Source organism: Diaporthe amygdali, assembly GCF_026229845.1.
Source record: "Diaporthe amygdali strain CAA958 chromosome Unknown NODE_3_length_2959817_cov_65_330692, whole genome shotgun sequence".
NCBI lineage: Eukaryota > Fungi > Ascomycota > Sordariomycetes > Diaporthales > Diaporthaceae > Diaporthe > Diaporthe amygdali.
This window is the reverse complement of record NW_026517023.1, coordinates 1-27,344: the sequence shown is the minus strand read 5'-3', so window position 1 is coordinate 27,344 and position 27,344 is coordinate 1. Positions and strand designations below refer to the sequence as shown.

At 49.1% G+C, this 27,344-nt stretch overlaps 11 protein-coding genes across 11 annotated transcripts; 5 read left to right on the top strand and 6 right to left on the bottom strand.

Moving 5' to 3' along the window:
* Positions 1-273: 273 nt before the first annotated feature.
* J7T55_002376 (uncharacterized protein) lies at positions 274-2,747 on the top strand (the record flags this gene model as incomplete). Its single annotated transcript, XM_053137444.1, has 10 exons — positions 274-370; positions 632-794; positions 866-950; positions 1,008-1,163; positions 1,248-1,449; positions 1,542-1,635; positions 1,832-1,938; positions 2,005-2,105; positions 2,177-2,493; positions 2,609-2,747. The coding sequence occupies 10 exons, from the start codon at positions 274-276 to the stop codon at positions 2,745-2,747; spliced, it is 1,461 nt and encodes a 486-aa protein (XP_052998248.1).
* A 663-nt stretch (positions 2,748-3,410) lies between these two features.
* On the bottom strand, positions 3,411-5,003 carry J7T55_002375 (uncharacterized protein; the record flags this gene model as incomplete). The annotated part of the gene is made up of 4 exons (XM_053137443.1): positions 3,411-3,738; positions 3,803-4,140; positions 4,215-4,801; positions 4,862-5,003. The coding sequence occupies 4 exons, from the start codon at positions 5,001-5,003 to the stop codon at positions 3,411-3,413; spliced, it is 1,395 nt and encodes a 464-aa protein (XP_052998247.1).
* Positions 5,004-6,107: 1,104 nt separating this feature from the next.
* On the top strand, positions 6,108-9,775 carry J7T55_002374 (uncharacterized protein; the record flags this gene model as incomplete). The annotated part of the gene is made up of 10 exons (XM_053137442.1): positions 6,108-6,114; positions 6,501-6,532; positions 6,644-7,414; positions 7,512-7,539; positions 7,649-7,801; positions 7,869-8,176; positions 8,259-8,465; positions 8,580-9,079; positions 9,201-9,552; positions 9,617-9,775. The coding sequence occupies 10 exons, from the start codon at positions 6,108-6,110 to the stop codon at positions 9,773-9,775; spliced, it is 2,517 nt and encodes an 838-aa protein (XP_052998246.1).
* A 370-nt stretch (positions 9,776-10,145) lies between these two features.
* On the top strand, positions 10,146-11,210 carry J7T55_002373 (uncharacterized protein; the record flags this gene model as incomplete). Its single annotated transcript, XM_053137441.1, has 1 exon — positions 10,146-11,210. One exon carries the CDS (start codon positions 10,146-10,148, stop codon positions 11,208-11,210), a length of 1,065 nt encoding a protein of 354 aa, XP_052998245.1.
* Positions 11,211-11,320: 110 nt separating this feature from the next.
* Positions 11,321-12,242, bottom strand: J7T55_002372 (uncharacterized protein; the record flags this gene model as incomplete). Its single annotated transcript, XM_053137439.1, has 2 exons — positions 11,321-11,995; positions 12,069-12,242. The coding sequence occupies 2 exons, from the start codon at positions 12,240-12,242 to the stop codon at positions 11,321-11,323; spliced, it is 849 nt and encodes a 282-aa protein (XP_052998244.1).
* Positions 12,243-12,627: 385 nt separating this feature from the next.
* On the bottom strand, positions 12,628-13,557 carry J7T55_002371 (uncharacterized protein; the record flags this gene model as incomplete). The annotated part of the gene is made up of 4 exons (XM_053137438.1): positions 12,628-12,886; positions 12,990-13,126; positions 13,219-13,253; positions 13,329-13,557. The coding sequence occupies 4 exons, from the start codon at positions 13,555-13,557 to the stop codon at positions 12,628-12,630; spliced, it is 660 nt and encodes a 219-aa protein (XP_052998243.1).
* A 661-nt stretch (positions 13,558-14,218) lies between these two features.
* On the bottom strand, positions 14,219-15,598 carry J7T55_002370 (uncharacterized protein; the record flags this gene model as incomplete). The annotated part of the gene is made up of 3 exons (XM_053137437.1): positions 14,219-14,398; positions 15,142-15,240; positions 15,302-15,598. 3 exons carry the CDS (start codon positions 15,596-15,598, stop codon positions 14,219-14,221), a joined length of 576 nt encoding a protein of 191 aa, XP_052998242.1.
* Positions 15,599-17,094: 1,496 nt separating this feature from the next.
* Positions 17,095-20,146, top strand: J7T55_002369 (3-hydroxyacyldehydrogenase; the record flags this gene model as incomplete). The annotated part of the gene is made up of 5 exons (XM_053137436.1): positions 17,095-17,317; positions 17,532-17,751; positions 17,832-18,230; positions 19,113-19,413; positions 19,484-20,146. The coding sequence occupies 5 exons, from the start codon at positions 17,095-17,097 to the stop codon at positions 20,144-20,146; spliced, it is 1,806 nt and encodes a 601-aa protein (XP_052998241.1).
* A 98-nt stretch (positions 20,147-20,244) lies between these two features.
* Positions 20,245-21,939, bottom strand: J7T55_002368 (uncharacterized protein; the record flags this gene model as incomplete). Its single annotated transcript, XM_053137435.1, has 1 exon — positions 20,245-21,939. One exon carries the CDS (start codon positions 21,937-21,939, stop codon positions 20,245-20,247), a length of 1,695 nt encoding a protein of 564 aa, XP_052998240.1.
* A 1,260-nt stretch (positions 21,940-23,199) lies between these two features.
* J7T55_002367 (uncharacterized protein) lies at positions 23,200-24,993 on the bottom strand (the record flags this gene model as incomplete). The annotated part of the gene is made up of 1 exon (XM_053137434.1): positions 23,200-24,993. The coding sequence occupies one exon, from the start codon at positions 24,991-24,993 to the stop codon at positions 23,200-23,202; it is 1,794 nt and encodes a 597-aa protein (XP_052998239.1).
* A 383-nt stretch (positions 24,994-25,376) lies between these two features.
* On the top strand, positions 25,377-26,054 carry J7T55_002366 (Ankyrin repeat-containing domain protein; the record flags this gene model as incomplete). The annotated part of the gene is made up of 1 exon (XM_053137433.1): positions 25,377-26,054. The coding sequence occupies one exon, from the start codon at positions 25,377-25,379 to the stop codon at positions 26,052-26,054; it is 678 nt and encodes a 225-aa protein (XP_052998238.1).
* Between the last annotated feature and the right edge of the window lie 1,290 nt (positions 26,055-27,344).

Below are 27,344 nucleotides of genomic sequence, written 5' to 3'. Positions count from 1 at the left end.
TTACGAGCTTGGGACCACTACTACGTACGGTAGGTGGGCTCCGTTCCGCGGAAGCGACCCAGAGTTCCCGGGGAGTCGTAGACTTTCTCTTTTTTCTTCCTGGTTCATGTGAATGGTGGATGTTCTAAAGCATCTTGATGGGCAAGAACAAGTATACGGAGGACTGCTTACCTGCCCATTGTTTACCTGAAATGCTAGAAAAGTATTGCCGTCTATTAGCAACGTGGAGATCTTGTTGCTCACTATCTGCATATCGCTTCTCCAAACATTCAGATGGCTTTTCTGTACTGGGGCATACTGGCCATCACGGCGGCGCTAGTGCTAAACCGCGTCTTGCAGTATGGCATGAGAACGAAAGATCTCCCTCCAGGTAATATAACAATCCTCTGACGAATATCACCCAACTGCTGTCAGAGGGGTCATTACTAATGCTTTATAATGCTGCATAGGCCCACATACGGTGCCAATTATAGGAAACTTACCTCAAATGCCAACAAAGAACTTTCATCTTGGTTTACAAAAATTGGCGCAGCATTGTAGGTCGATACACATCCCAAAATCGTGCTGCGCATAAGAAGAAGTCAACATGGCAAATGACCTCCAGAGCTGCTCACACGGAATCATTTGGCAGATGGACCCATTACGGCTCTGAAACTGGGGGCACAAAACATGGTTCTCTTGAACGACCCGAATGTGGTTCGGGATCTGATTGAGAAGAGACAAGCGAACTATTCTGCTCGGCCGGATTTGTGGGTCCGCAGCTTTGGAGACAATTTAAACATTGCACTCCGCGAGTACGGCTTGATATTTCTCCTCTTGGACCCGGTCACGTTGCTGTAAATGTACTGACGGCCTTACCGAGCAGCAATGATGAGGTCTGGCGTCGGCAGAGAAAGATTTACCACCTCCGCTTGAATGTGAAGTCGGCAGATAGGTATCTTCCGTATCAGGTAAGACTGGAAACCTTATAGTTGTACTACCCAGCTTTCTAATAAACAACTCTATAGACTTTCGACAGCCTGCAGCTGGTTCAAGAGCTTCTTGACAGGCCTGATGACTTCGTGGAGCATGTGCAGAGGTATACCGCCAGCATATCAACGGCTATGCTATATGGATGGCGCACACCCAAGACAGGTACTGGGTATGTGACGGACTTGCTCACGGTAAGAAATGTTGCCATCTAGTTCCCCAATTGATCATCCACTAGATGGTCGAATGTCGCGAGCAGGGGGACTGACGTGCGGTAGTGGATGGAAGTAACCTCTGAGGCGTTGAATTTCAACCTCGTCGACTTCTACCCGTTCCTGCGCAGACCTTACGATATTATACCCCACTGGCTCCTTCCTAGCAAGAGAAAATTGTACGAGCTACGGAAGCTCGAAGATCGCGTGTTCTTCGACCTCCTCTACCGCGCCAAGGCCAAGTTGGCGGCCGGGAATGCCCATCCAAGTCAGTCTATACTTCTCAGTGGTAGCCTTTCAATTCTCAGCAAACGCTCTGCTCTACCATACGCATCTGACCGATTGGACTATCTTGCACAGGTATCATACGAGACATGCTTGAGGACAAAGATGACGACAGACTGGACGACCGCCAGATCGCGAATAACGCTGCCCACGGCTTTGGCGCCGCCATGTGAGAATCTTACTGCCTATGCTCTGTCGCTGAGTAAACTTTACGTATCTGTTAAAGGCTGACTGGCTTAGGGATACCTCGGCGAATACGATCATTGGATTCATCAAGGTACAACGCCATTGGATGTAGTTAAGTGTCGTGCACCAACTGAACTCTTTAAATAGGCCATGGTCCTCTTTCCGCATGTCCAAACAAGGGCCCAGGAGGAGCTTGACAGTGTAGTCGGGATAAATAGACTACCATTATGGGAGGATAGACCGAACCTGCCTTACATTCGCGGAGTCGTGGAGGAGACGTTGCGATGTGAGCTGAATGGAAATTGAGGTCTCATCACTCATATGCAACTATTCTGACTGAATTGTTGACTAGGGGCCCCCAGTCCAATCAGTGGTGCTGTACCGCATGCAGCAAAAGAGGATGATACATATCGTGGCAAGGCTATCCCACAAGGATCCATAGTCATGATGAATGTGGGTTACTCCCGCTCCCCTGCGTTCAAGCTCATGGGCAACGATGGGTTGCAAACTAATACAGCTCATAGATATGGTCCTTGAATCATGACCGATTTGAGAACCCACGGGACTTCGATCCTCAGCGCCTGGATCCCGCTATTACTCTCACAGAGAACAATGCAATCAGTCAGGACTCGTCAAGGCGTCTTCACTTCACCTTTGGCGCTGGCCGCCGCGTCTGCCCAGGTTTCCACGTGGCAGAAAGAAACCTGTTCATGGCTATCTCACGTATGCTGTGGACATTCACCATCGAGCAAAAGCGTGATGTTTATGGAAACCTCAAGTCGATTGACAGGGATGCAGTCTATCCTGAAAACGGCTTGATTATTCGACCAGCAGACTTTGAGTGAGTCCGGCCACCCTTGTTGAGCATTACTTGTCTGGAGCTCTCTAAGTCATACCACATCATCTCCAAGTTCTTGGCCTTCATTGTGCAAACAGAAGTTTTCTGACGTCCCTAGATGCACAATTTCGCCACGAGATGCGATGCGAAAGATGCTCATTTCGAAGGCTTGGAAAGAGGCAGAGAAGAACCTTGACTCAGAAGGAAACTTCACCCAGGACTTCATTGACGCATCATTCGGTGATGGATTGGCGTAACATAATTCACGGAAATTATATGAGCGTGTACTTGGCGACTACAGAAGCATACACCGGGGGAGGCCCCACATACTATTCCCTATAGGCCAGTGCCACGATCCCGCCCAGATTTGTGCTATTTTAGCTCCCTGGAACAGCACATTATATCTACGCCAGTGATCTCCTGAGTCGACGGAAATTGCAATGAAACAGTCGAGATATCGCCTATCTATATGCCTTGGTAGAGGGTCCAGATCATCCGGCATTCATACAGGCCATTGGACTTGAGTGAACACAGTCAGAGACAGGCTTTTCATTCGTAAAAAGTTTGTATATTTGAATGAGACAACAGTTGGTATTCAAGCTCCATAGATCTCCTCGCTTGTCGCAGGCTCCACATTGTCTCGCGCTGCTTAAGTTATTTAAACCGAGGAAATGCATCGAAACCAGATATGTGAAACGTAACACGTTGTAGGCTTTCATTAGAAGACTATGCTTTAGGGTTGAACTCAGTCCTAGATTAATATTACCAAGAAACAAGTCATGTTTTCAAAATTGGCGTTGACATTAATTCCATTAAGATTGTGCTGTCAGCCTGTCCAGGGCGATAATGCTCACTGGCATTATGAGTCTCTAGAAGGACGCCCGCCTATGGGTTAGGACTCTTGTTCAGTGACCATTCACTTACGCCTCCAGGCCAGGATCACGCGTCTTGTAAAAATCCTTATCTGCAACCTTCCCTTCCTGTGAGAGCATGGTCTCTATAGTCCATTCTTCGTGGACATTGCCAGGTGGTACATTCCTTGAGATAAAGGGAACACCTTTCTGCACGTTTGACACTGCAGCATCGAAGTTCTCTTCTGCATACTGTTGCGCATCCACGCCAAGTAGCCACGCCGGTTGAGGCAGTCTCAGAACATTTGGATCGACGGCGACTGCGTCCCAGTCTGTCTGATGCCATACATGGCGTGTTTCCCAACCCATGCGTTGTGTAAGGCTCGTCCTCTCATATCTTCGCAGCCATGAAATTGCATGTCAGCTCTTTGTTATTCAAGGCAAGTGGGAGTTCTGCCCACCTTAGCCGATGGTATACTCTGAGCGCTAGGGGAGCGTTATTCCGGCCTGCCTTCTCCAGGGCAACAGCAATCGTCACAGCATCCTCGATTGCTTGTGCCGCGCCGGTGCCGGCTGTGGGAAGGTGAGGGTGGGCCGCGTCACCAACCAGACATACGCGGCCGCCGTCTGAAATCCATTTCGAGACAGGATCCCGCCAAAGGAGCTTGAAGTCTCTCAGGACCTCTGGGGGTATGTGTTGGATGATGTGAGAAAGTTCGTCATCCCAGCCTTGCACGCATGCCAACATGTCGTTGAGGTCGCCTTTTAGGTTCCAATCCTCTTTGATATCTGAATCATCCTGAACACGACACCAATGTCAGCTTTTAGCTTAATACCAAAGACATGTCTCCACAATTTGCATCAATTTTCCACACTTGCCTTATGCGTGACGAAACATGTCGCAGACTTCAAAGCTGGATTTGTCGTGAGTATCGCATGGGTGTCCTGCTCAATCCAGATTTTGTATATTGGGGTATCAGACATGGCAATATACTCAGTGACGGGGTCTTCCGCGAGCCTCTCGAGCGGGAACCAGGACCTGTAGACAGCAAAACCGCTCTTCTTTGGTCTATCCGATATGCCGGTAACATGGTTTCTGGACTTGCTGTGGACGCCATCTGCACCAATGAGGATGTCGGCTTCGATCTTCTCGTCGCCGATGTAGCACCCAGCAGTCTCGGCTGTCTCGAACACCTCAATCACAGCGACCCCAAGGGTCACCTCGACACCGAGAGACTTGGCATATTCGTAGAGCTTGAGTTGAATGCGCCCGCGATTACCATACGACATGGGGTAGCCATCATACTCCGTGGGCAGGTCCTGATCTAGAATTACCTTGCCATCCTTCTTCATGATCGTCATCACGTCTGGAGAGACCGAGGTTTCCTTGATATCGTCAAGAATGTCGCCCCAGTGACTCATCAACCGAGTCGCATTTGGTCCCAGCTGGATGACATCGCCTGGAAAAAGTCAACACAGATCGATGAACTCCTCCCCGAGGTGTATTGCCTGGCACTCACCCTGCCTTCTCATGTCTGGGGCCGACTCAAACACTCGCACTTTCGCACCTCTTCTGGCGAGTTCTATGGCAGAGGCGAGACCTCCAAAACCAGCGCCAATAACCAAGGCATTCAGGTTCTCCAGGGTCTTGACAATAGCCATCTCGCTAGATTACAAAATGTATATTTGTTAGTTCTCCTTCATAACTTTTTCAACCCAACTTTGGCGCCAGACCTTGACACACACACAAACTTTCACTCTGCGATCAGTCGTTTGCTGTCTAAGTACGTGACCATTTGCGTATTGGAAATCGTCCAATAGGAAGTAATCGCCTCATCTCCGTCAACCTCAATCTACAGGCGTCCAAAGGGAGAGGCAAAGGCTGAGTCTCCCGGGTGCCGGAGCAGAAAGTTCCAGCCTTCCGTGCCAATAGGAAGAGCTCACGCGTAGAACCGACGATGCGGGGACGATTCTCCTATTGCCGAAATGTTCATGGGTCCCGCCACTACCCAGTGAAAGTTGAGGCCAGGCTGTACCCCATGTTTGTGCTGCACATATTCTCCACATTTTGACCCCTGCTACCCCGGGTTTGTAGGGTGGGTTAAGCACTTCATGCATGGTCTCGGGAAGCTTGAAGATCCCGCCAGAGTAAATACCCAGGAGGTACTTCCTCAGGCTGGTAGAGAGAACGAGTCCCTTCGCCACTGCTGCGCTTGGAGGGGAGAGAGCATGAACATAAACAATTTCGGAGGCAGAGACCAAAGAATTACGCCCGTCCCAGCCGCGACGCGAACAGAATTATCGTAGCCTACGTTGGTTCAAACACAAAGTGCTTTATAAGGTCTATCAAGGAATACAACCAATAATAGCCCTCTTAGACACTAATCCTTGGTTTTCCTTACAAATCATGCGATCAGCATCTTGCAATACTGCGCACAGGAGCCTATGCATACACACTAAGGAGGGCGTCAAGTTCTCAGTATAACTGAACCTGAGTTTATAAAGCGCAATGCTTTGGTTGACAGACTTGCATAGGCATGTTTGTTCTGGGGCATCGAATCTCTACATCGTCAATTAGAACCATACCTCTGAATCAAATACATTTTAAGGCCAATTAGATGCCATAACGTTTTGAAGGGACTCTAGCTGCGGCAACTTGTCGTCAATAAGCAAAAAGGTACCTACGGAATGATTCTCGGGAGTGCTAGTGGGGCATGTCTGAGTGACTTGCAGATTCACTCTTCAATACCCCGCTAGAAGTACAGAATGTGGAGTAGGTTTCCTGCCATGACACTCTGTGTCTAGGTTGACCCTGGATTGCTACCATCCCCGCGTCAATCATCCATCATTCTGTTGCGATGTTGGAAACATGTTCTAGGATGTATTCTTATTGACCAGGCGAGACGGAGTTCAGCAGCATTCCAGACTGTGATGTTCCCAGACCTTGGAGCTTGAACATCTGGAGCTACCTACTTTTTTACATCATGAGCGGCCGTCGAGAAATCACCAAGTGCCCAGTGGCATGCAACTATTGCAGGTTAAAGAAGGCTAAATGTACGCAGAAAAAATCTGAGATGGTGTTTGGGCCATGGGTACCTAGAAAGAGCATTTCCCAGTGGGTATTGGCAGTCACTGACCCAGACTTTCTCTCCTTGACAGGTGGCGGCACTCACCCATGCGGAACTTGCGTAGTGAGTGGGCTTTCATATTCAAACCTCATGTTAAGTCAAGATATCTTTCCCCTCATCCCTTGTCTCATGATCACAAAGTCCTCTGAAATCAGCTGATTCTGTGTTGCGAAGGATCATAATGAGGTCTGTGTCTACCCAGAGAGGCAGCAGAGGCCGAGGAAGCGGAAGGAAAGGGAGAAGGATATGGAAGACCGTCTCGCGCGCATGGAAGTTCTGCTGCAGTCAGTCACTCAACATACTCAATCCCCAACCCACGTGCACAGCCCAGCCATATCTCACGGTGAAACCAATGCGGCTGCCCTTGCTAGAAGTCCGTCCATGTCGCAGAATCGGTCCAGAGCTATATCTCATCCGCAGGTTGCCGATACCAGGCTGGAGAGGCCCCAGTTGCCCCAGGACCTACAGAGGACCTCTTCACCAGGGCACAACATCGGCACGGTGGTACATGTGGCTTCTACCGGCCCACCGACGGCATTCACTGCTGCTTGTTCCAATCCAGCTGCGTACATAAGCTCTCCGTCTCGCGAGCATGGCGCGGCTGCCGATTCTCCCGGATTTAGAAGTCTCTTATCGCTGGCCAGTAACGATCTTGAGCTACCCAGCGTCGTTTCTCAGCGACCTGAGATAGCATGCTCTTCAGTGTCAAGAGAGCCCATCGCCACTCCCGCCCAGGCTGGAGCCTACTTGACTCCTGCACCGATGACGATTGCAGATGCGCCGACAGAAGGTCCGGGACGCAGCGACGCTACAGGGAGAAACGATATTTGGACTCGGGATACATCGAATATTGTGGCCGAACAGCCTGTGACCCCACCGAGCCTCGCCGTTGCCGATGAAAATGACAAGGCCCTGGAACTGCGTGCAGACGCTCCTTGTGATGAGGTAAGAGTTGGCCTTATGGGTTAAACAATGTGTACTCGTCTTGCCATTGCACATGAGCTGAAGATATTGAGGCTAATCTGTATTCTTTTGTAACTAGGATTCAGGTGCTGAGCCAGAGGACAATGGTATGGTATTGAAGATCAATTGGTCTTTGATTTCCAATAATAGCTACGCTAATGAGAGATTCAGGGGATTCTTCCTATCACATCTCAATATGCTCGCCTCATGGCATAGAGTGGGTTTCGCATCAGATAGGTAAACCCGGGTTTGGAGCCACCGCACGACGTCTGTCAAAAGACCTTCAGCGAAACGAGCGTCTTGAAAGGCTATTCGATCCCACACGAAGCAGCGAACCCGACATGGAGACAGCTTTGAGTTTGATAGCAGGTAATCTAAGAGATGATCGGCGCGGTATCTTAAAAACGCCATGATCGACTGACCTGCCCTACCATAGCATATTTCGACAGCTGCATCGACTCGGTATTTGGCGTGCTTGATCGGGATGAACTGGAGCAACGACTGCATCTTCATTTCGAGAACAGCATGCAGCAGTCCTCATCGACAAGCAAGGCATGGTACGCTCTCCGCAACACTGTGTATGCACTCGGCTGTCGGGTCGCGCTGTCTCTGAAATCAGGCCCTGCTGGTTACGCCGAGTCAAGATCGCAGTCCTGGCGTTATTTTGAGAATGCGCTGGCAGTTGCCACTGATCTGATGTATGGTCGGGCTGAAGTGACTTCAGTCCGGGCTTTGATTCTAATGGTACTTCCTTGCTCCACTACACGCTTCGTGCCGCTGTGGTTTCGGCACTATTTCTATGGCACACTCTGACAAATCCTGGTAGGCATTCTATGCTGAAGCTTTGGGCAGTCCAGCCCTCGAGTATATGCTTGTGTCAAACGCGACCAGACTTGCGCAATCCATGGGTCTCTACCTTGGAACGCCTGAAGCAAGCAAGCTACCACCCAAAGAGATCTTATCGCGGCAGTGGCTGTGGTGGGTTTTGTACGCATACGAGAAGCACGTTGCTTTCCGATCTAGTAGGCCATCAGTAAGTCCTAGCTGAATCTTTGTGCTGGTAGACTCTTCCCTAAACATTAACTGCTACAGTGCTTGCTTTAGTATTACACAGATAGCGCTGACCCTATACTTCTGAGTGAACCAGGCCATCGACGATGATTATGTGAATTGCCCAGTCCCGAAAACAGCGGGGTTCGGCAGCGCATCTAACTGTGACTTTGTTCGTGCCACGGTTAAGCATGCACAGATATCGTCCGCCATCTCCAAACAGCTTTTATCAGCCAAGGCCAGGCTAGAACCGGCCGAAACAACTGTGGCAAACGTCCGCGCCCTCGATGGGCGCCTCAACGACTGGCATAAGTCGTTGCCCCCTAGGTTCAACACGCAGGCCCCGTTCAGAAACTCGGCGCAACCGTCGGGAACGCAGTTGTACCACGATTTGTTCCTCCATTTTTCCTACCAGTCGTCTATCATAGGCATCCATGGAGTCTTTTGTTACCCCTGGAACAAGCCGGAGCTGCAGAGTTGTAAGAGCCTACAGGTAGCTTCTCAGATAGAGAAGAGTACCGAAGCGGTGGCCGAGGCTTCGCGCCAGATCATCATCGCAGTGCAGGGACTTCAGATCACTTCTGCGATGCCGTTGTGGTACGCCTCCCACCCACCCTTAGCGACCGCTGCTTCTCCCCGAACACAAAGGACACTCAAATTACGTCAAAACTCACTATAGAGTCCGAATCAGTTGCTAACAGTTTTCATCATGGCGAAGGTTGACCTTCTTCTTCCCGCTCGTCGGCCTGATCAACCTATTCGTCTATGTCCTCAAGAATCCATCAGCCTCCTCCATAGCAAGCGATTTGTCGCTCATGGATGTGGTGGTCGGCCATTTTGGCTATCTTCAATTCATATCCTCCTCAGAGCTCGTCTTCCCCTTTCCCCATGAGATTGTGTCGTACGCCAGACACCTAGTTAAAAGAGTTGGAAGAGAGAGGGGAACATTGTCGGGAGGGGACACACACCGCTGTGACCACTACCAGCAGCAGCAACAGAAAGGGCCGGTGCAAACCGATGTCAGAGGTCAGGAGATATTTCAACCCCCAAAATCAGCTTTGCCCTCCGAGGTCAGTGCCATACCTACATTGTTTGTTCCCAATGACCGACATATGTTAACAATGAGTGTACCAGCTGAATTCCTTTGAAGGTAACCCAATCTCGAGCCTCGACCTCCGCGAGGACTGGTACGGCGCTCTGTTGCCTTCATTCCCACAGTTTGGGTCGCTGGGGTCAAACAGCAACCTAATGGATGATGATATGAATCTGTTCATAGCCGGAGACATGCAGTAGTAAACTTTGAGCAATAAAGAGCCCTTGATCTCATTCTTTTCCTGTGCAAAGATACTTGACGTGATCAGGACGACCGAGTGATCGTGCCTCCGTAGCCGTATTGGATACGGCGCAGATTTGAGTGACGATTCACAGTCTCAAATAAAAGCTTCGGCCTGAGATTTAAGAAAGAAAAAATAATGTTCTTATTCCCGCGGAAGAAGATAAGCAGCGTCTTCCGCGGAGCTCGACATTCACCCGGCCAGTCTCAGCAGAAAGCCCATACTTGGATGTTTCTGCTTACAAAAGCTGTTGGGACCAGATATTCTAACCTGCCAGGGATGAAGATAATAGCTAAAAGAGAAAACCAGAAATCACCAGTGTCCAGAATATGCCTTCAATCACGTACACCCGGCGCAGCGATCGAGGAAGTGCTGGCGAGCATATTCCGCTCTTGGGCAATAACCACTCGGACGAAGTCAAATTGCAGGCTGCAGACGGCTCAGCATCGGCCTTCGCGATATTTGGTCTCGCATTTACAGTTATGTGGATTCAGGCCCTGTTGCGGTGGTTCGCTTCACCAAGTGAATTCCTGCCGGCCCCTATTCTCGGGCCCGACGAGATCTCCCCGTGGCGTCTCATCGCGCTGCATATCTTCGAGGGTCTCAACATGGCCGTCTTACTTACGATGATTTGGTTCTGCCTCTTGGTGCCCCTGTTCCCCTACCTGCGTAGCTTCAAGAAAACGAGCGAGCCCGGCAGGTTCACCCTGGACGGGCGGCAGGTTCTTGGCGGCTTGGTTGCTTTTTGTGCGGATGGCTTCCTCAATTGCCAGCAGTACATCTTCATGTGGAATTCCCATGGCGTCAATCGTGGCGTGTGGGTACGCTTCCTTCCCTTCCACTCCGCGAGTGGCCCGACCCGATACGCCGAGAACCTGCTGTTCGGCCCGCCCATGTACGTCTACTTCTGCGAGGGCTTCGGCATCCTCGGCTGCGCGATGGCAAAGCCGATCCGACGATTCTGGCCCGGGCTCACCAATGCGAGCCTATTGACTATCGTCTGGTGTATCGAGTTCGCTGCCGACTTTGTCATTGAGAACGCGGCGATCCGCCTGACGCACGCGTACGGCTATGCTAAGACTTATGGCCCCCTCACACTGTTCCCCGGCAAGGTGCACCAATTCCCCCTGTACGAGTCTGTGTTCGTGGCGAGCCTGGGCGTCCTCCACACGGCTATCAGGATGAAGTGGCTCGACAACGGGATTTCACCGGTCGAGAGAGGCTTCGACGCGTGGCACCCGAGGCTGCACAATGCTGTGCGGACCTTTGCTGTTTTTGGCTTTTGCGCTGCGGCGGTGATTATGTTCTATCACCTGCCTTTGAATTGGCTGGGTGTGATCGGAGACTGCTACGCTGATATGCCCAGCTATATGAAGGCTGGCTATTCAACCTGAATGATGGGATCTTGCGGAGAGGCTACTTCTGTGGTGCTGGAATGACAACGGGCACTAAAAGGATATTTAGACTTGATTCATAAGGAAATATTTGCTGTTATTGGTATTTCCTAGTCCTTGATGAATCTGTTCTTAATGACTCCAATACGAGAGATCTCAACCTCGACCACGTCGCCCTGCTTCAGCCAAGTTTGTGGGTTCATGAAGAAACCCACTCCTCCAGGCGTGCCAGTCATAATAAGGGTTCCGGCACGCACCGTCACCCCCTTGGTTAGGTGGATTAGGAGATCGGCAACGCCAAATAGCAGATCATCCAGACGTGCTCTCTGTCTCTCCTCCCCGTTGACCCTTGTCGCGAGCTCTAGGCTCCCGACCCCGGCATGGCCGCTGACCGCCTCCGGAGCTGCTATCACAGGGCCAACCGGTGCGAAACCGTCAAAGCTCTTGGCGAAGCCGTGCTGGCCGCCGCCGTGCTCCGGCATCTGCCACCAGCGGCTGCTCACATCGTTTCCCGTGGTATAGCCGAGCACCTTAGACAGCGCCTCGTCCCGTGTGGCGAGATTCTTGCAATCCTGGCCCACAACCACGACGAGTTCGCCCTCGTAGTCCATATTCTCGCACGCGTTGTGGATGACCACGTCCGAGAATGGTCCGTTGAGAGAATCAGGGGGCTTTGTGAAGACAGTTGGGTGTTTGGGCGTGGCCATATTGGCCTCACCGATGTGAGTCTTGTAGTTTAGACCGATGCCGTAGACTATCGGCGTCCAGGGAATAGGGCACAGGACCTGTGAGCAGCTATACATTGGTCATCATGCCTTGTCAACATTCTATGGTGGTACAATCATATTGTTCTCTCACCTCAACTATCTCTGCACGCTGCCCTGTGGCTTTCAGATTCGGGTCCCATGGGCTGGAGCCATCGTAAACATGTACTATTTGGCCAAGGAAATCATCCCCTCGTGGTGCCTCGCCATACATATGCTGGCCCTTCATATCGCGGAATCGGACGATTCGATTGAATATGGGCTTCATTTTAACCACAGGTTGTGACGAGATTCTGTGCTATAGAGGACTGACCATGGAAAAAGTTCATTGAGTAGCTTTACTTATTTATGTAGTCAACGTTTGATTGAATGTGCCGGATCCCTGTATCTACGGGACTTGCAAAAGGCGGGAGACCGGATGCTTCGGATACATCTCTCCGCTTGATGTTAGATGTGTAAGCGTCTCGTAGAAAAGTTGCTTGCGTAGACAATTGGCCAATTTCGTGGGCAAGCAATCATCAGCGAAAGGATGAAATTAAGATGAATGCTCTCAATTGGATGCCATATTCCGAAATAATAGCCCCATGCCAACATGGACTATCTATACCAGAAGGTTTCGTCCATCATAATTCATACATTAGCCACACCATGTCTTACCCGACTACCCTGCTGATCTTAGTTTCCACGAAATATTTCCCGCCCTCCGTTACTACAAAATGCGCACTCCCAACGAAGAGACTATGTTCAAGATGCTTCAATGAATCAGAACCCGTCTCAAACGTTACGTGGGAAATGGAATTTCCATAGGCCGTTGTTCGCGCCCTGGGGTCGTTCGTAAGGATGAGTAGGAACTCCGGGCTGACCTCCACCAGCCCCTTGTAGCAGTACGATATCACGGCACCATCGCTATTCCTACAGTAACGTATATATCAGAAGGATTCTATTTGGACTTTGGCTCCGCACTTCGCCCTTCTTAGATTTAATGACCACAGTGCTTGAAGTCATGGCTGCTTACTTCAGAATGGCTTTGACGGAGATGCGAACGTGAGTCTGACATTGTTCCATCCGTACGTAATCGGCCCCAAATGTGTACTCCGCGTCAAGATGGGTCGGAAAACTTGGCTCACTGACGACAGTGCCGTGGGATATGGGCTGTGTGTTCAATGTCAAAAGTCAGCCAGTGCTTAGTTTTGAACTTCTTGTCCTCGAGCTGGGGCAGAGTACAAAGGAATGAAATGACGTACCACCACTTGCAAAGTACCGCCTTTGGAAGAAGTTCCTGGCGAAGCCCCCGTCAGCGCGTGATAAATTACGCTAGAACACAGATTGCCTTCCTGACAGCGTCTATTCTTACCGACTGAAAAGGGCGATGCCGGATAGAGGCGTGATGTAAAAGCGGGCTCCAGTCTGGGAAATCCAGTCAGCGTGCCTAGCATGGCTTTGCCAGCATTCGCCGACTTGGGTAGCTCGGCGATTGAAGTCATGGCAGGCTGTTCCGCTGTCCGGGTGAACCAATGCTGATTTTCAATGAGTATTTCTTCCTGCACTTGGGGTATTCCACGACAAGTCACAGCAGGCTGCATTTTGACAGCATCGGAGAAGATAAGGAACGGCCGAGTTCGAGTTGATAACGCATTACAGGGAACTATATCCGGATGACTATGCATTCGATCCGCGGTTTGGCCCTCGAAGCTGCCTCCGCAAACCGCCCCCCGATGACATTTTGATACCTAATGCTTGATGACGACATTCAAAAGTAGAGGTTTCTTCCGACCTGTCCAATAACCCGATACCTCGATTTTTGTGCAGCAGGGACTTTACAACGACGTGCTGCACGAACCCGGGACACGGCGTCGGCCCATGAAGCCCCACCTCCACACTGACGACCTACTTCTCGTGGGAAGTCTGAGGGTATGCGAGGATGCTTTTTTTTTTGTTCAGCTCGACAGCCACCACAAAAACAGTTGGCTGTACTCAGCCCCTGTCACTTTTATGGACCTGGGACTGGCAGATGACTAGTCTTCCACGGTCTTCCAATGGTGTAAACAGGCTCATGGATGTTTCTTGACTGAGGGGTTCCTGTCGTTTTTTACTATACCCTCGCCGACGCCAGCACCAGTGCTGTCATATGCCTTGGTATGCTGTCACCATCCAAGCTTTTATTGCCCAGTCTGCCATCGATGCTGCTGCCGGCCCGGCCCCTTATCTTATTGCCCCTTGCAGTCTGCTTTTTCTTCACCTTTCTCAAGTGTTCTCCGATTGCTTCGGGTCCAGGGGTAAAAGGTGCTTGTACAAGCCCGAGAGGATGCGAAGAGCGAAGCTCTTCTTGGTACCATTGGTCGCCCCCAGAGCCTCTGGTTGGTGGGCAAAGAAGGCGGCAGGCCTGACCTTCCATTCGAGGGCCGACGAGATAGTCAGGTATGGCTAAGACAACCCGAGTGGGCTTCAAGCGCTAGGAAATTCACGAAAGGGGGAGGAGGCGGGGTTGGAGTTTTAAGTGGGCAAGTCACCGGGATGGTCGCGCGAAATGTCCATGTCACACCCCAGAGGCGTCGGTATCTTCGAGTACAAAATGGAGTAGAGACAGCTCAGGAGAAACATTGAATGCAAATGGGAAATTAAATCGGGCTTTTATACATAATACGTGGTGCCCAAATTGCATGTGTAGAGCACGGCGCGGGTTGCAACGTCGTGCTCAATTATCTGGCTGTAATCAGACGTACAATCACGCCTGGCGTGGCGCGAGAGAAGGCTCTACTGCTCTACTGCTTTGGGGCAGAGAGCGGTGGCAACCATCGTTCCAAGAGGGGCAGATCGCCCCTAAGAAGCCGTCAGGCCGGCTCTCCCAAAGGCGCTGCCCTTTGCCTGTAGTTCTCCCTTCTGTCCCGAATCAAGAGGCTTGCACTCAGGTTTGAAGTGTTGGTTGTCCGCAACCTATAATGGAACTAGTAAATAAGCGTCACAAGAGGCATTTGGAGCCAGGAGCAGCGGCCCTCAATGCATCAAGTAGGGTTGAGTCGGCGCGCTACATAGGAGCCATTTGAAGGCTAGAAGGGCTGGAAGACCAGGGATCGAAAACGCCGCGGGGGTCGAAGTCAGTAAAGGCCGGGGCTGGAGGGTTAGGGGAGCTTATGTAAGCAACTGCCTGCCGACTAAGCTTCACGTACGCGCAAACCGTGACCTGAATCTTTGTTGAGCAGCATCTCGACTTCTCCCTGTGCGTCCTCCGCACCCTTCTTCGCCTCATCGGGCTGTGCCTTCTCGATCTCTCACTTCTTTTGTTCAGTAGTGTTCCAGTCATTGAAACTCAGAAGAGACGCTAGGTACTTCCTGTACATCGTCACCGGCGATGATGTTTCGAGAGAAGACGAAGGCCGTCTGAAGATTTGGGTGTACTACCCCACATAACTCCCCGGATTCGACTAAGTTGGAGGATTGCAAGGGGCTCGTTGTCCATTTGAGGCAGACGATACATTGCAGGCGGGCATTTAACAAGGACAACAGGATGTCAGGCGACTTGAAGTACAAGAGGCGCTGATGCTGCCAGCACTCTGCCGTCACGATCCGAGACACGATGGTGGGCGGACCTGATGGGGCGCCGTCCTCCAGAAGTGTCTCACACATGACCACGCGTGCGGTGGACCCGAGATTAGGGAGGATGTTAGGGTATTCTATGGCATGTGGGGCTTGGCGAGGCCGTTTTTGGCCTTAGGAAGGGCAAGTCGAAACCTTCAGACTGGCAAGAACAAAGATATTCGCTATGTCATGTACGAGCTGGGCTTCACAGGCGCTTTTTTCCAGATGATGCTGAGCGTAACCAAGACGGACGAGCGGAGAGCGGCAGTGAACGAGGTGGCTGGTAGCAGCGCGCAAGCCAAGCTTTAAATGCCTGTGAGACTGGCCAGGCTGATCTGAGTGCAGAAAAGCTGTTTAAAATATACGATTCCTTATCAAGACTGTTAATGACAGTTTCGACTAGGATGGTTTGTACCTTAGTATGCTCTGACAATGTGCCAGACCTGCATATATTAGATTGCACGTGTGAACAACAACCGAAAAACACTGCTCCTTTACAACAGTGACAGGGCTCAAAGTGCATGTATATATATTGATAGATGACGCTGTGCCTAGTCAAAGACAAGTTGCAGGGTCCTCATCTGGAACCTTTTCGGGGCAGAAATTAACCACTTTTTAATACTCAACAAGCTACACTGGGCGAAACAATTTGCATTCACCTTCCTAAGGGTTATTAAAGTTAGCAATAGATTACTACACAACCCCATTACAGACAAATGATTCATACATCCCTCTAAGTTCTATATATCTATTACTTAAATTATATCCAATAACTTCTGTATACGTTTCCTAAGTATACATTTCTTGACACCTCAGATCTTATAATCATTGGAGATCGTTAATGTGAGAGATAACTGTAAGTTACATAATAAAAGACTAACTAGAAGTAGATTAGTCTCTTAAGATTCTACCCGTCATCTCCTTGAGCATCCTTGGTGATTCACATGATTGACGTGAGATTTCATGCCTATTATAGCAAAATCTCGTCCAGCGATGGTCAGCAAACTGCACGTGGAGGTTGATTTGGAAAACCTATCGATTCTCAGGCTGACGACAAGCCCGTCAATCCTTTCACCAATCATTTAACCCGACTTCTAATTGGTTACGCAACGAGGCTTAGTATCTCAATGAACCTATTTCCCGATTGAGGCGTTGCTCATGAGTGCTTGAATGTAAGACTGCCAACAAGTTAGTCAAGACCTGATCCATATTCATCGGCCGCAAGGCTGACGTGAAGATCCTTTTAGCCTCCCTTAGACCTGGATTCAGCGTCCTATTGGATCGTAGGCGGAGGATTGTATGCGTGATAGGATTGCCTTGTGACCAAGGCATTGCTCAGAGGATCGCCTTGTGACTGAGGCGTTGCTCATTGGTGTCCCTTTACTAACACAGCTTCAGGCTTGTGGCTCTTGTAAAGGTATAAAAGGATACTGACCGATTGGAATCTTCATGGAGCAGTCACGATTATTTGCCTCTATATCAACTCCTCGACGGCTCAATTTTATCAGTTGAAGATATTAAATTCACATATCCAGATATTCACAATGGGGTCTAACCAGCAGAAGCACAAGCTCATCAATCCTCTCACGCGATATGAGGACTTCAAATTTGAATTGCCACCCAACACTTTCCCGAAGCAAGTTCTCCAGACCAGCTACAAGCATCCGCCCGACTGCGGCGAGAAGAGCTATGTCGCCAGCGGCCGCCTTAAGGGTCGGCATGCGCTTGTCACAGGTGGGGACTCGGGAATAGGACGGGCAGTAGTCAGTAAGCATGCCAGAGATAATTTTCCCAATTCATCCAAGGCTACCTATATCTCTGCATTGGTGACCTTCTCGCTGCTGCATCAAAGTCCTTTATTGGTCTTTCTCAGCGCAGCTAGTTAGGAACCCCATGTGTAGATGTTGTCCTTTGTTGTACTATCTTCCTCCATTGTAACAACGAACCATTTGACTATGACAGCTGACTCCTAATATCGTAGTCGCCTTTGCACGAGAGGGTGCTAAAGTTGCCATCAGTTACCTGCCAGAAGAGGAGCCCGATGCTGAAGCCCTGGCCGATTTCCTGGCAAAGGACCCTCGTGTCGAGCATGAGCTGATCCGAATTCCTGGAGACCTGAGCAGCCAGAACTTCTGTCACCAGCTCGTCAACACGGCTCACAGGAAGCTGGGATCTCTGGACCTGATCGTTAGTAACGCTGGGTAAGTCTCAATCCATTTGGCAACAATCTCTCGGCTTCCACCCCCCGGTATCTGCTACTAATCGAGGGACATCACAACAGTACCGTCGGTCCGGTGGGTGAGACTGTAGCGGAAATGTCTCCAGAGACATGGGACCACATTATGAAGGTCAATCTCTATGCATTCTTCCACATCATCCAGGCTGCCGTGCCGCTATTGCCTCCAGGGTCCTCCATTGTTGTCACCGACTCGGTCGCGGGCCTGATCTCAGTCCAGGGCTCTGTTGCTTACGCGGCCTCCAAGGCCGCGCTGCGGAGCCTGATCAGCGGCGTGTCGGCCGAGGTCATCAAGCAAGGCATCCGCGTCAACGGAGTCGCGCCCGGCTACACGTACACGCCTCTTCTTGTCTTTGGCGGCCTGACTCTTGAGGATCTCAACACACAGGTCCCCACGTTGGAGCCGATTGGCAGGGTGCAGCAGCCGGCCGAGCTTGCGCCGGTGTATGTTACGCTGGCTGATGATCAACTTTCATACGGGACCGGCAGCATTTATGGCTCCCACGGGGGTTTTCTAGGCGCTTATTAAATGAGATTGTTGTTGTGATTTCATTTCATAAATAGTCTCGTGTCTAAAACTTTTAAGATAAACATCCAAATATATACAATCTTTGTATCATTGACTTGTCCGACTTTTGAGCACTAGAATAGAGCAACGCACACCCAGCCCCTGTGTATTTGTTCTCGCCGGCCTTTTCAATAAGTAATCCATACTAAATAGAGCATGATTGCACGTCATCCCACAAATTCATGCAGAATTTCTCTTTTCATGACAAATAAACATACATCAAAATCTTCGGAGCCAGCAGTCGCAGTAATTAGAAGGGTGCTCAAGAATAAAGAGCCCATCCCAGAAGACTCGCGTTCCCAATCTTTTTTTCTTGTCTTGAATGATGCACAGAGAGTCTATAGTATCTTTGAGAGGCGTTATATTATTCAGGATACGACCAATTCTAGCCAGCGCAGCGTCACCCGGAAAAACCAAGGACCATTCTTGCCAGCGCAGCGTCAGCCAGGAAAACGAACGACCCACGGCATATTTTAAGTAGCATAAGTCTGGGGAGAAGTTTTGGGTATAAGTGAGGATGAACCAGACTGCTACTAATATCAGCATAGTAATAATAACGGAAAGTAAGCGCAAGGGTTAACCAAGGTGGGGATAGTTTCAGAAGCACGCTTCAACTGATGACTTAGCCTGAGACTGCATAGGTGCCTGCGCAGGTGGCAAGCTTACGTAAAAGGCAAATGCCAAGAATCAGCAACTAGTGCTTATTATCCAAGCCGACAAGAGTGTAAAAGATCGGGTTTACTCGCATCAGTTTACAGTTCCAATGGCACCACCAGACAGAGGTCTCTACTGGACCCAGAGATGTCGAACTCACAGATTCTTCTTTTTTCCCAGCCGCGTACAGGATGTCACTTGCTGGAGCGCATCCTTACGTCAAAGCAAGACAACGCACGGCTTCTGGCACACCCTGCGCAGCTGTCAGTTCAACCACTTACTAAATGGACGGAGTCTGATTCGTTTTTGGACGGGATGCCGGATGATATTCTGGTGGAATACAAAGACCATGTCGAACAGGGCAGCATAATCTGGGAAGAGACGCTGCAAAATACGAAAGAAGAGGTGTGTATTGATCTTAAAGTCCTACTAGTCATTCAGTATCATCCAGCAGACTTGAACTTGAACATTCCAGGGCAAGATTCTTTTCATGCATACGCATCCCTTCTTTATTATTTCACCAGACCGCCTACTCGCTTCCGTCACTACCCCAGGAGCATTTCAAACAGACGGCCGCAAAACATCCCTTGTCCCGGAGAGCCTCCTCCTTCACCCAGGCACTATACCGTTGTTCACGGTCCGTCATCCAATTCTCTACGTGCCATCCGTGTTCCGCGCCCTTAAAAAGGCGGAAATAGGGAGCACACGAGCTACCTTAATGATCGGGAGCAACCTCGGCTTCAGCCGCGAGATATACGACTGGTTCGTGGCAAACGGCGTCGAGCCGGTAGTCGCGGAAGCGGATGATTACATGACAAGTGCGGAATTCAGCTTGCGCCTCGCGGAAAAAGTTGGCCTTGACCCGGCGTCGGTGGCCGTCAGCTGGCCGAGAACGACGGAGGACGAGCAGAAGCTAATGCACCCGACATTGCTCCGCATGCAGGAGTTGCTGGTCAAGTCTCAAGGCCTGGACCCGAGCCGTGCCGCCGGGAACGCGGATTTTACAGAAGAGCGGACGCGTTGGAAAGAGGAATTCAGTGAGGAGGAAGTCAAGTTGATTGAAGAGATAATTGTTCATGTAACGCCCCATTACGAGTACTTGCAAGCGCGTCGTTTTATACCTAGTAGCTATAACTGAGAAAACTCATTGTTGAAATTACGTTACAAAAGAGCACAACGGAGACAGCAATAAGAAACTGGGAGTTAGGCATTTAGCGTTTAGTATTTGATAACAGCTTAAGACTTATCAGGGAAGTAGGGCTCTAGCACGGCGGCAATATTATAATGGCCCCCGAAGTGGGCGAACTCCAGTGGCGCTTTGTCAGTCCAATCCGCCTCGTCAAAGCTGCACTGCTCCAGCAACAACTTGACCACGCTAAGCTTGCCTTGATAAGAAGCCTCTATCAATGCCCTCCAAGTATTCTCTTTCTTGACTTGGGCTGATGCGGCATCCCTTTCCAGCAACAGACTCATGATATCTTCTCTACCATTAGAAGCTGCGAGTACCAGAGGGGGCAGCCTGACGTTGCTATATGCATCAGAGTAAGGATCCGCCCCATGTTGCAGTAGCAACTCCACCAAATCTATATCGCCATTCGCCACAGCTCGCACAAGCGGTGATTCCTCCATGCCTTCGTCTGTCAGGCTTTCTTTTTCCAGAAGAAGACGCACCAGTGACGCTGGACCATTGTCAATAGCAAAAGACATGGGAGTGCAGCCGTTGTTGTCCATAGCGGTGGGGTCTGCGCCTCCTTCCAGCAGCGCAGCGACGACATGCTCATGGCCCCCCAAGGCTGCCCATAGTAAGGGCGTCATTTCATCCTCATCTCGAAAGTTTATTTCGACATGTCTCTCCAGAAGCAGCTTGACGATTTCGAGATGGCCCCCTTCTGCAGCCCATGAGAGAGGAGTTCGTCCGGATCCGTCCAATATGTCTGGACTCACATCCCTTTCTAGCAGCAATTTTACCACGGAGAAAAACCCGGCGTTTATAGCATGAGAGAGAATTGGCAACCCATCTTCGCTCTGAGCGTTCAAGTCCGCCCCCTGTTCGATAAGAAAAGTGATGTCCTCTTCCCGATCGTTCTGAATGGCCCAGATCAAAAGATCGCCACCTTGGGTTTTCCTCCAATCGAAGTCAGGTTTGATGGTTCTAAACAATTCCTGTAGAGCATCGAGCCTATCAGAGGAGGCGGGTATAGGCCGTGGAGCCAAGCCGTAGCCGATCTCTGGGTCGGAGATATCCTTTAGAATCTGGATGACAGACGTCTGTTCGCACTTTATGGCCCAGAGAAGCGGCGATCGATCGTATTCCTTGTCCTTCACCTTCGTGCTGGCATTCCATTGCAACAACAGCTTGACAACGCCTGCGTGACCGTTCATGGCAGCCCAAGACATGGGGGTTCGATTGAGTTTGTCTGCCAAATCGACCTCCGCCTTGGCGTTCAGCAGCTTTTTGACAGTCTTTTCGCTCCCATTCTCGGCAGCCCACGACAACGCAGTCCGGCCGTACCGCCACTCTTGAACATCAGTACTAGCTCCTGCTTCCAATACATGTCGAACGACAGAATCAGAACCAGTCTGGGCAGCAAAAATAAGTGGCGTTTGTCCAGAGATATCACGGCGCTCGAAATTGGCGCCAGCGGCCAACAATTGTTGGACTATGCTCCCGTGTCCGTTCGCTGCTGCCCATAGCAGTGCCGTCCGACCACGGAGATCCGGCGCATTGGTGTTGGCTCCCCGATCGAGTAGGAACTGCACAGCATCGTCGTAGCCATTGCCAGCGGCCCAGCTCAGCAGGGTTCGTCCGTTTTCCAAATCACGGGCGTCCACGCTTCTGCCCTTTTCCAATTCCTCTTTTATAGCTTTGACCTCACCTCTTACGACGGCAGCCACAAGGAGGTCTCCCGACGGACACAGCTCAACAGCCATACTTTTCCGAAAGCATAGGCATGTACGACGCAGATTTCCCAGGCCTCAGGTCACAGAATAAGATCACAAAATAAAACCTATTAAAACGATGAGAAAACCTCAGCCGACCAAGTCCCTCCACTGTGAATGGTGAGTCCTCGGAGGGTAACGAGTCATATGAGTGGACCGTGGCTTGTGTTTAGGCTTTGCGCCAACAGGAAGATTATGATGAGCCAAGGCACTAACTAGTGCTATTCTACATCCTCCTGTGGCCCATGCGTGTTGCCCGATACACAATTGCTGTTTTGACTGCTCCTCCCATGTCCATCTGTCGGGATATCTGTCGCGGTTGCTGAGTGATTTTTTGCTCAAGTAGCGGGAGAGATGTCTGTCAAATACCACTGCATGACAGTATAACATGTAAACGTTAGTACAATGGGGCTGGCATGACGCGACACTTTCAATCTGCACACGCTAAGCTAGTTAAACGGCAAGCCCCTTGGACCCACACCTCTCAAGGAAGGATTTTCGACAGAGGAAAAAAGCCACCGATATATCTGTACTACATGCGGGTTGTGGGGCCGATGGGCAAGCACCTCTGAGTCCCATTTGACCTCAATCACCCCCACATACAGCCGTGATAGAAAGCTGTCCATCGGCTTTGGCTCTTTAAAGCGCCGAACAGGAGGCTGAATAAGTTTTTATTTGCATGTGATATTGGCGCAACAGGGTAATCAGTAGAAATGCCACAGGAAATGTAGAGCCTGACAACATATCATGCAAGCCATTCTTTCACAGAGCTTAGGTCTGTGTCTTTTACGTCTATAAACTGTAGAGAATTAGAGACGCACCGTAGATAAGAACGCATTTGTTAAAAGACTCAAAGTACAGGATGAACCCCGACAGTCTACAAATAAGGCGAACGAGAACGGTCTAGCATATTATTTTTAAGCTTGTATTTAGTATACGAGACTCTACTTCCAACACTTCGAACCTTAATTTCTGCACGACCCCACGCCTATGCAACAACTTCTGTACATAAAACATTGTTATATACAGGCTAGTAGGGCAAAATACTTCAAGAGAGCAATAATTCTTTCTTAAAGGAACTTCTAATAAAGCCTACAGAATGTAGGATAGCGCAAGCATTTGGTCCTTTTAAAGTGGTATCATCTATTAAGGTAATTGTGAGATTATATGATTGTGCTTCTTTCGAGTCGCATCAGACTTCTTAATTGATGAACTAAAAGGTGCCGCAAAGGGCTACTGGTGCTAATACCGCTACTCAATCGAGTGCTGTTCCAAGAGACGAACTATCTCCTCATGCCCATGCATCTCTGCCGATTCACATGCCGAGAAAACCTCCATCTCTTGGGAAGGATATTGCTCGAGTAATAATTTGACCACGCCGGCGTGGCCCTCCGCCGAAGCATACCCCAACGCGGTCCAGGCATGGTCTTTCTTGGTTTCTTCGGATGTGGCCTTCTGTCGAAGGAATAGTGCTACCGTCTCCTCGAGACCGCGCTCTGCCGCGAGCGTCAGGGGAGCCGAGTCGTCAAAGTACACATCAGAGTACGGGTCGGCGCCATGTTCCACCAGCAGCTTGAGCACATTCTCATGCCCGTTGTCGAGCGCGAGCATCAAAGGCGTGCAATGGTCGTAGTCGGCTTCTATACGAACGTTCTTTGCCAGCAGCATCTCCACTATGGCTCTATGGCCAAGCTCTGCAGCAACGGCGAGTAGACTTCGTTCATAGTCCTCGCCTTCTTCGACCCTACCGGCATCCACGGGCCTTTCCAGGAGCAGAGAAACGATTGCTTCATGTCCCGCTTCAATTGCATATAATAGCGGTGTCCGTCCTCTCTTATCTGTAGAGTCTGGATCGACATCTTCTTCGATCAGTAGCCTGACCACCTGAGCATGACCTTTCTCTGCAGCCCATGAAAGCGGTGTCCGGCCACATTCATCAGCCAAGTCCGCATTGACGGTCCCCAACTTGAGCATCACCCCCACAGCATCTAACAGGCCGTTCTCGGCGGCTAAAGACAAGACTGTTCTTCCGTCTTCGTCCTGGAGGTCCGGATCTGTCACCTGGGTGAGAAGGATCTTGACCTGCTCTTCACAGCCACTGGTTGCAGCCGAGAGTAGTAAGTCATTTACCCCACTATCCTTCACGCGCATTTCTGCTTCTCTTCTTTCCAGCAGTGTTCGCAGTAAGTCAGATGCCCGTGACGTGCTTGCTGCAGCGCCCACAGCCGAGTCGTACCAGGCCTCCTGGGGCGCTATACCCATCAAGTACTGAGCGATTACATCACGGCCTCCTTCCACCGCACAAGCCAACGGTCTGGGTACCCACCCGAACTCGTCTGCGTTTATGGATTTCAAATGCTCGGACAAGAGCCTGACGATGCCCTCATGTCCCTTGATCGCAGCCCATTCTATCGGCGTCCTCTCGGTTTCATCCTCGACGTCCACCGCGGCACCGCTTTCCAGCAGCAACTTCACGGCACTCTCATACCCCTTTTTAGCTGCCCAGATCAAGGGCGTTTGGTTTCGTTGGTCCCCGAGGTCGACCTCGGCGCCACTTTCCAACAAAAACTTCACGGCATTCTCGTGCCCTCCTTTCGTGGCCTGCAACAACGGACTTTCCCCAGAACGCCGCTCCCGGACGTTTATATCAGCCCCTGCCTTAAGTATAATTTCGACTATATAGGCATTTCCGTTTTTAGCAGCGAAGGTCAGCGGCGTCCTCCCAAATATTTCGGAAATCTGACAAGAGGCGTTGGCCTCCAGCAAGAGTCTGACCACAGCTTCGTACCCGTAAGATGCAGCATGCATGATCGGTGTTTTACCGTCGATGCTATCCGGCGCATCAGCATCAGCACCCCTTTCCAGAAGAAGTTGTACGATATCGCTATGCCCTTGCTCGGCAGCCCAAGATAAAGCTGTTCGACCATATTCCAAGTCGCGCGAATCCACTTTTTGGCCCTTGTCCAGTTCTGCCTGGAGGTCCGCGGTCTGTCCACTGACTGCGGACAGGAAAATTGTGTCTTCCCATGGGCAAAGTTTAGGCATTTTGGTTTTTAAAAAGACTGCTGCCTTGAGGATGGCAACTGGAAGGGGAATGCCCTATGTCATATGGTTGGCAACAATGAACTAAACTGACTAGATAAACTTTAATTGATAAAGGACGCTAAAATTCTTTAAATGGTTTCGCGTCCCACCTAAATAAAGTCTGTTTGAATACGAAATAAAATGGGCCCCGGCGAACTTTTGAATCTAAATTTCACTGACAGCAACCGCTTGATTCTATTTTAATCAAGATTCGTTCTTCGGGTAGCCTTTTGTTTCGAGACTCACCAGATATGCACTCTGTTTGTGTCGTCCTTACGCTGCTCTGTTATATTACGAACCCCCTTTCAATCTCACCACTTGACACATCTTTCTATATAGCCGAGATGGTCGAAGAGTCCAATCGTTCTTGCGCACGATGCGGCCAGAACGAAGAAAATCAGCTGCAACTCGAAGCTGCTACTCTGCACCAAGCAGCTCTATACGGGGATCCTGAGCAACTGCAGAGCTTCATTCGCAGCGGAGCTAATATAAATGCATTGGAAGGATCCCGAGACTTGACAGCGCTTCATTTCGCGGTCGAGTCTGGCAATAAGGCCACTGTCAAAGTCCTGCTCGATGCAGGGGCCGACGTATCGGCGCAGACCAGTGATGGCGTAGCACCTTTGCACACGGCGACTGCCAATGGGCAATTCGCAATCGCTAAATTTCTTGTCGAGGCTGGGGCCGATGTCAATGCCCGCAACAAGAACGGAGGCACGCCTCTACATGCCGCGGCTGTGTTCTGGCAGCCAAAGATTGCGAGGCTCCTTATCGACGCCGGGGCAAATGTCCTGGCCAAGGATTCTGAAGGGCGATCACCGCTCCACGAGGCTGCTGGGCACGAGTCCTTGGCTGTAGCCCAATTACTACTCGCCAATGGTGCCGACATAAACGCCGCCGATAATAACGGAGACACAGCACTACTTGTCGCATTGGCAGATGGATCCAGCTCAATCAAGTTGCTTCTTAATAATAGCGCGGACGTGTTTATTAAAGATATAGTTACAGGGTGCAGGGAATGATACTCGCACAACTTTTAACTTTAACTTATCGGGTTCCTCAATCTTACTGCATCCCCTACAACTCCCAAGTTATTATATCTTTCTAGTTATTAGTTCTCTGTAGGTTTGGTGGGCGCGCATCTGTTTTTCTCTTTACTAATTAAATCACTTGAGCCACAAGTGACACTACCTAGAAATAGCCGCGCTTCTAAGCTGAGTCTATATTTCCCGCATATATTCAGACTAGTTTTATTCTTCCGAGCCTGACACTGGAGTTAAGCCCTCGATTTCACTTATGTTTCTAAAACGCTCTATCTTGTATAGGGTTGCTTCGTCTTAGGGCCTGGGCTTTTTTTCATTTTTTATAGTACAGGGGAGAAGGAGTAAAGGAAAAATTAAGAAAAAAAGGGAAGCACTAAGCCTTATATCACTATTAAACTTTTTTTTTAGCAGCTTAAGCTATATAAAAAATTAAAAAATAAGTATATTATATAAATAATTTATAAAAAAAAAAACTTTAAAGCTTAATATTAAGCTTTTTTTTAATAGCTTAAATTATATAAAAAGTTTAAAAAATAAATATATTATATAAATAATTTATAAAAAAAAAATATTTTTATATAGGAAAACTACTTTAAATCTGATATATATATTTTTATTTTAAATTTAGATTAATTTTTTTCCTATTAGAAAACCTTATAATAAATATAAAACTAGTTACTATATATTTTTAGGATTTTTTTAAAATTAAATATTTAAAAAAAAAATAGTTATTTACTTTTAATTTACTTTATTTTACTTTATAATATATTTATTTTCCTTTTTAATAAAAAAGTATACTATTTTTTATATATTTTATATATTATATTTAATATATTAATTAAAAAAAATTATAACTATTTTATAATAAAATAAAATTAATAACTATAGTTATTTAGCTATACTATATTCTTTTTTTATAAAAGTTTTAAATTTAATTATAAAAAAGTATTATAAATTAGCTATTAAAGTTATAAATTTATATTAAATTAAAATATTAATTATATTATTAAAATTACTAGCTTTTATATATTTATAAGTAAAAATTAAATTATATATAGTATTTATTTTAATAAAATTATAATATAATAAAATTAGTACTTTATATTAACTTTAATTTTAATAATATTTTCAGCTTAAGTATAGGCTGTATTTTAAACCAGGGTTAGGGTTAGGGTTAGGGTTAGGGTTAGGGTTAGGGTTAGGGTTAGGGTTAGGGTTAGGGTTAGGGTTAGGGTTAGGGTTAGGGTTAGGGTTAGGGTTAGGGTTAGG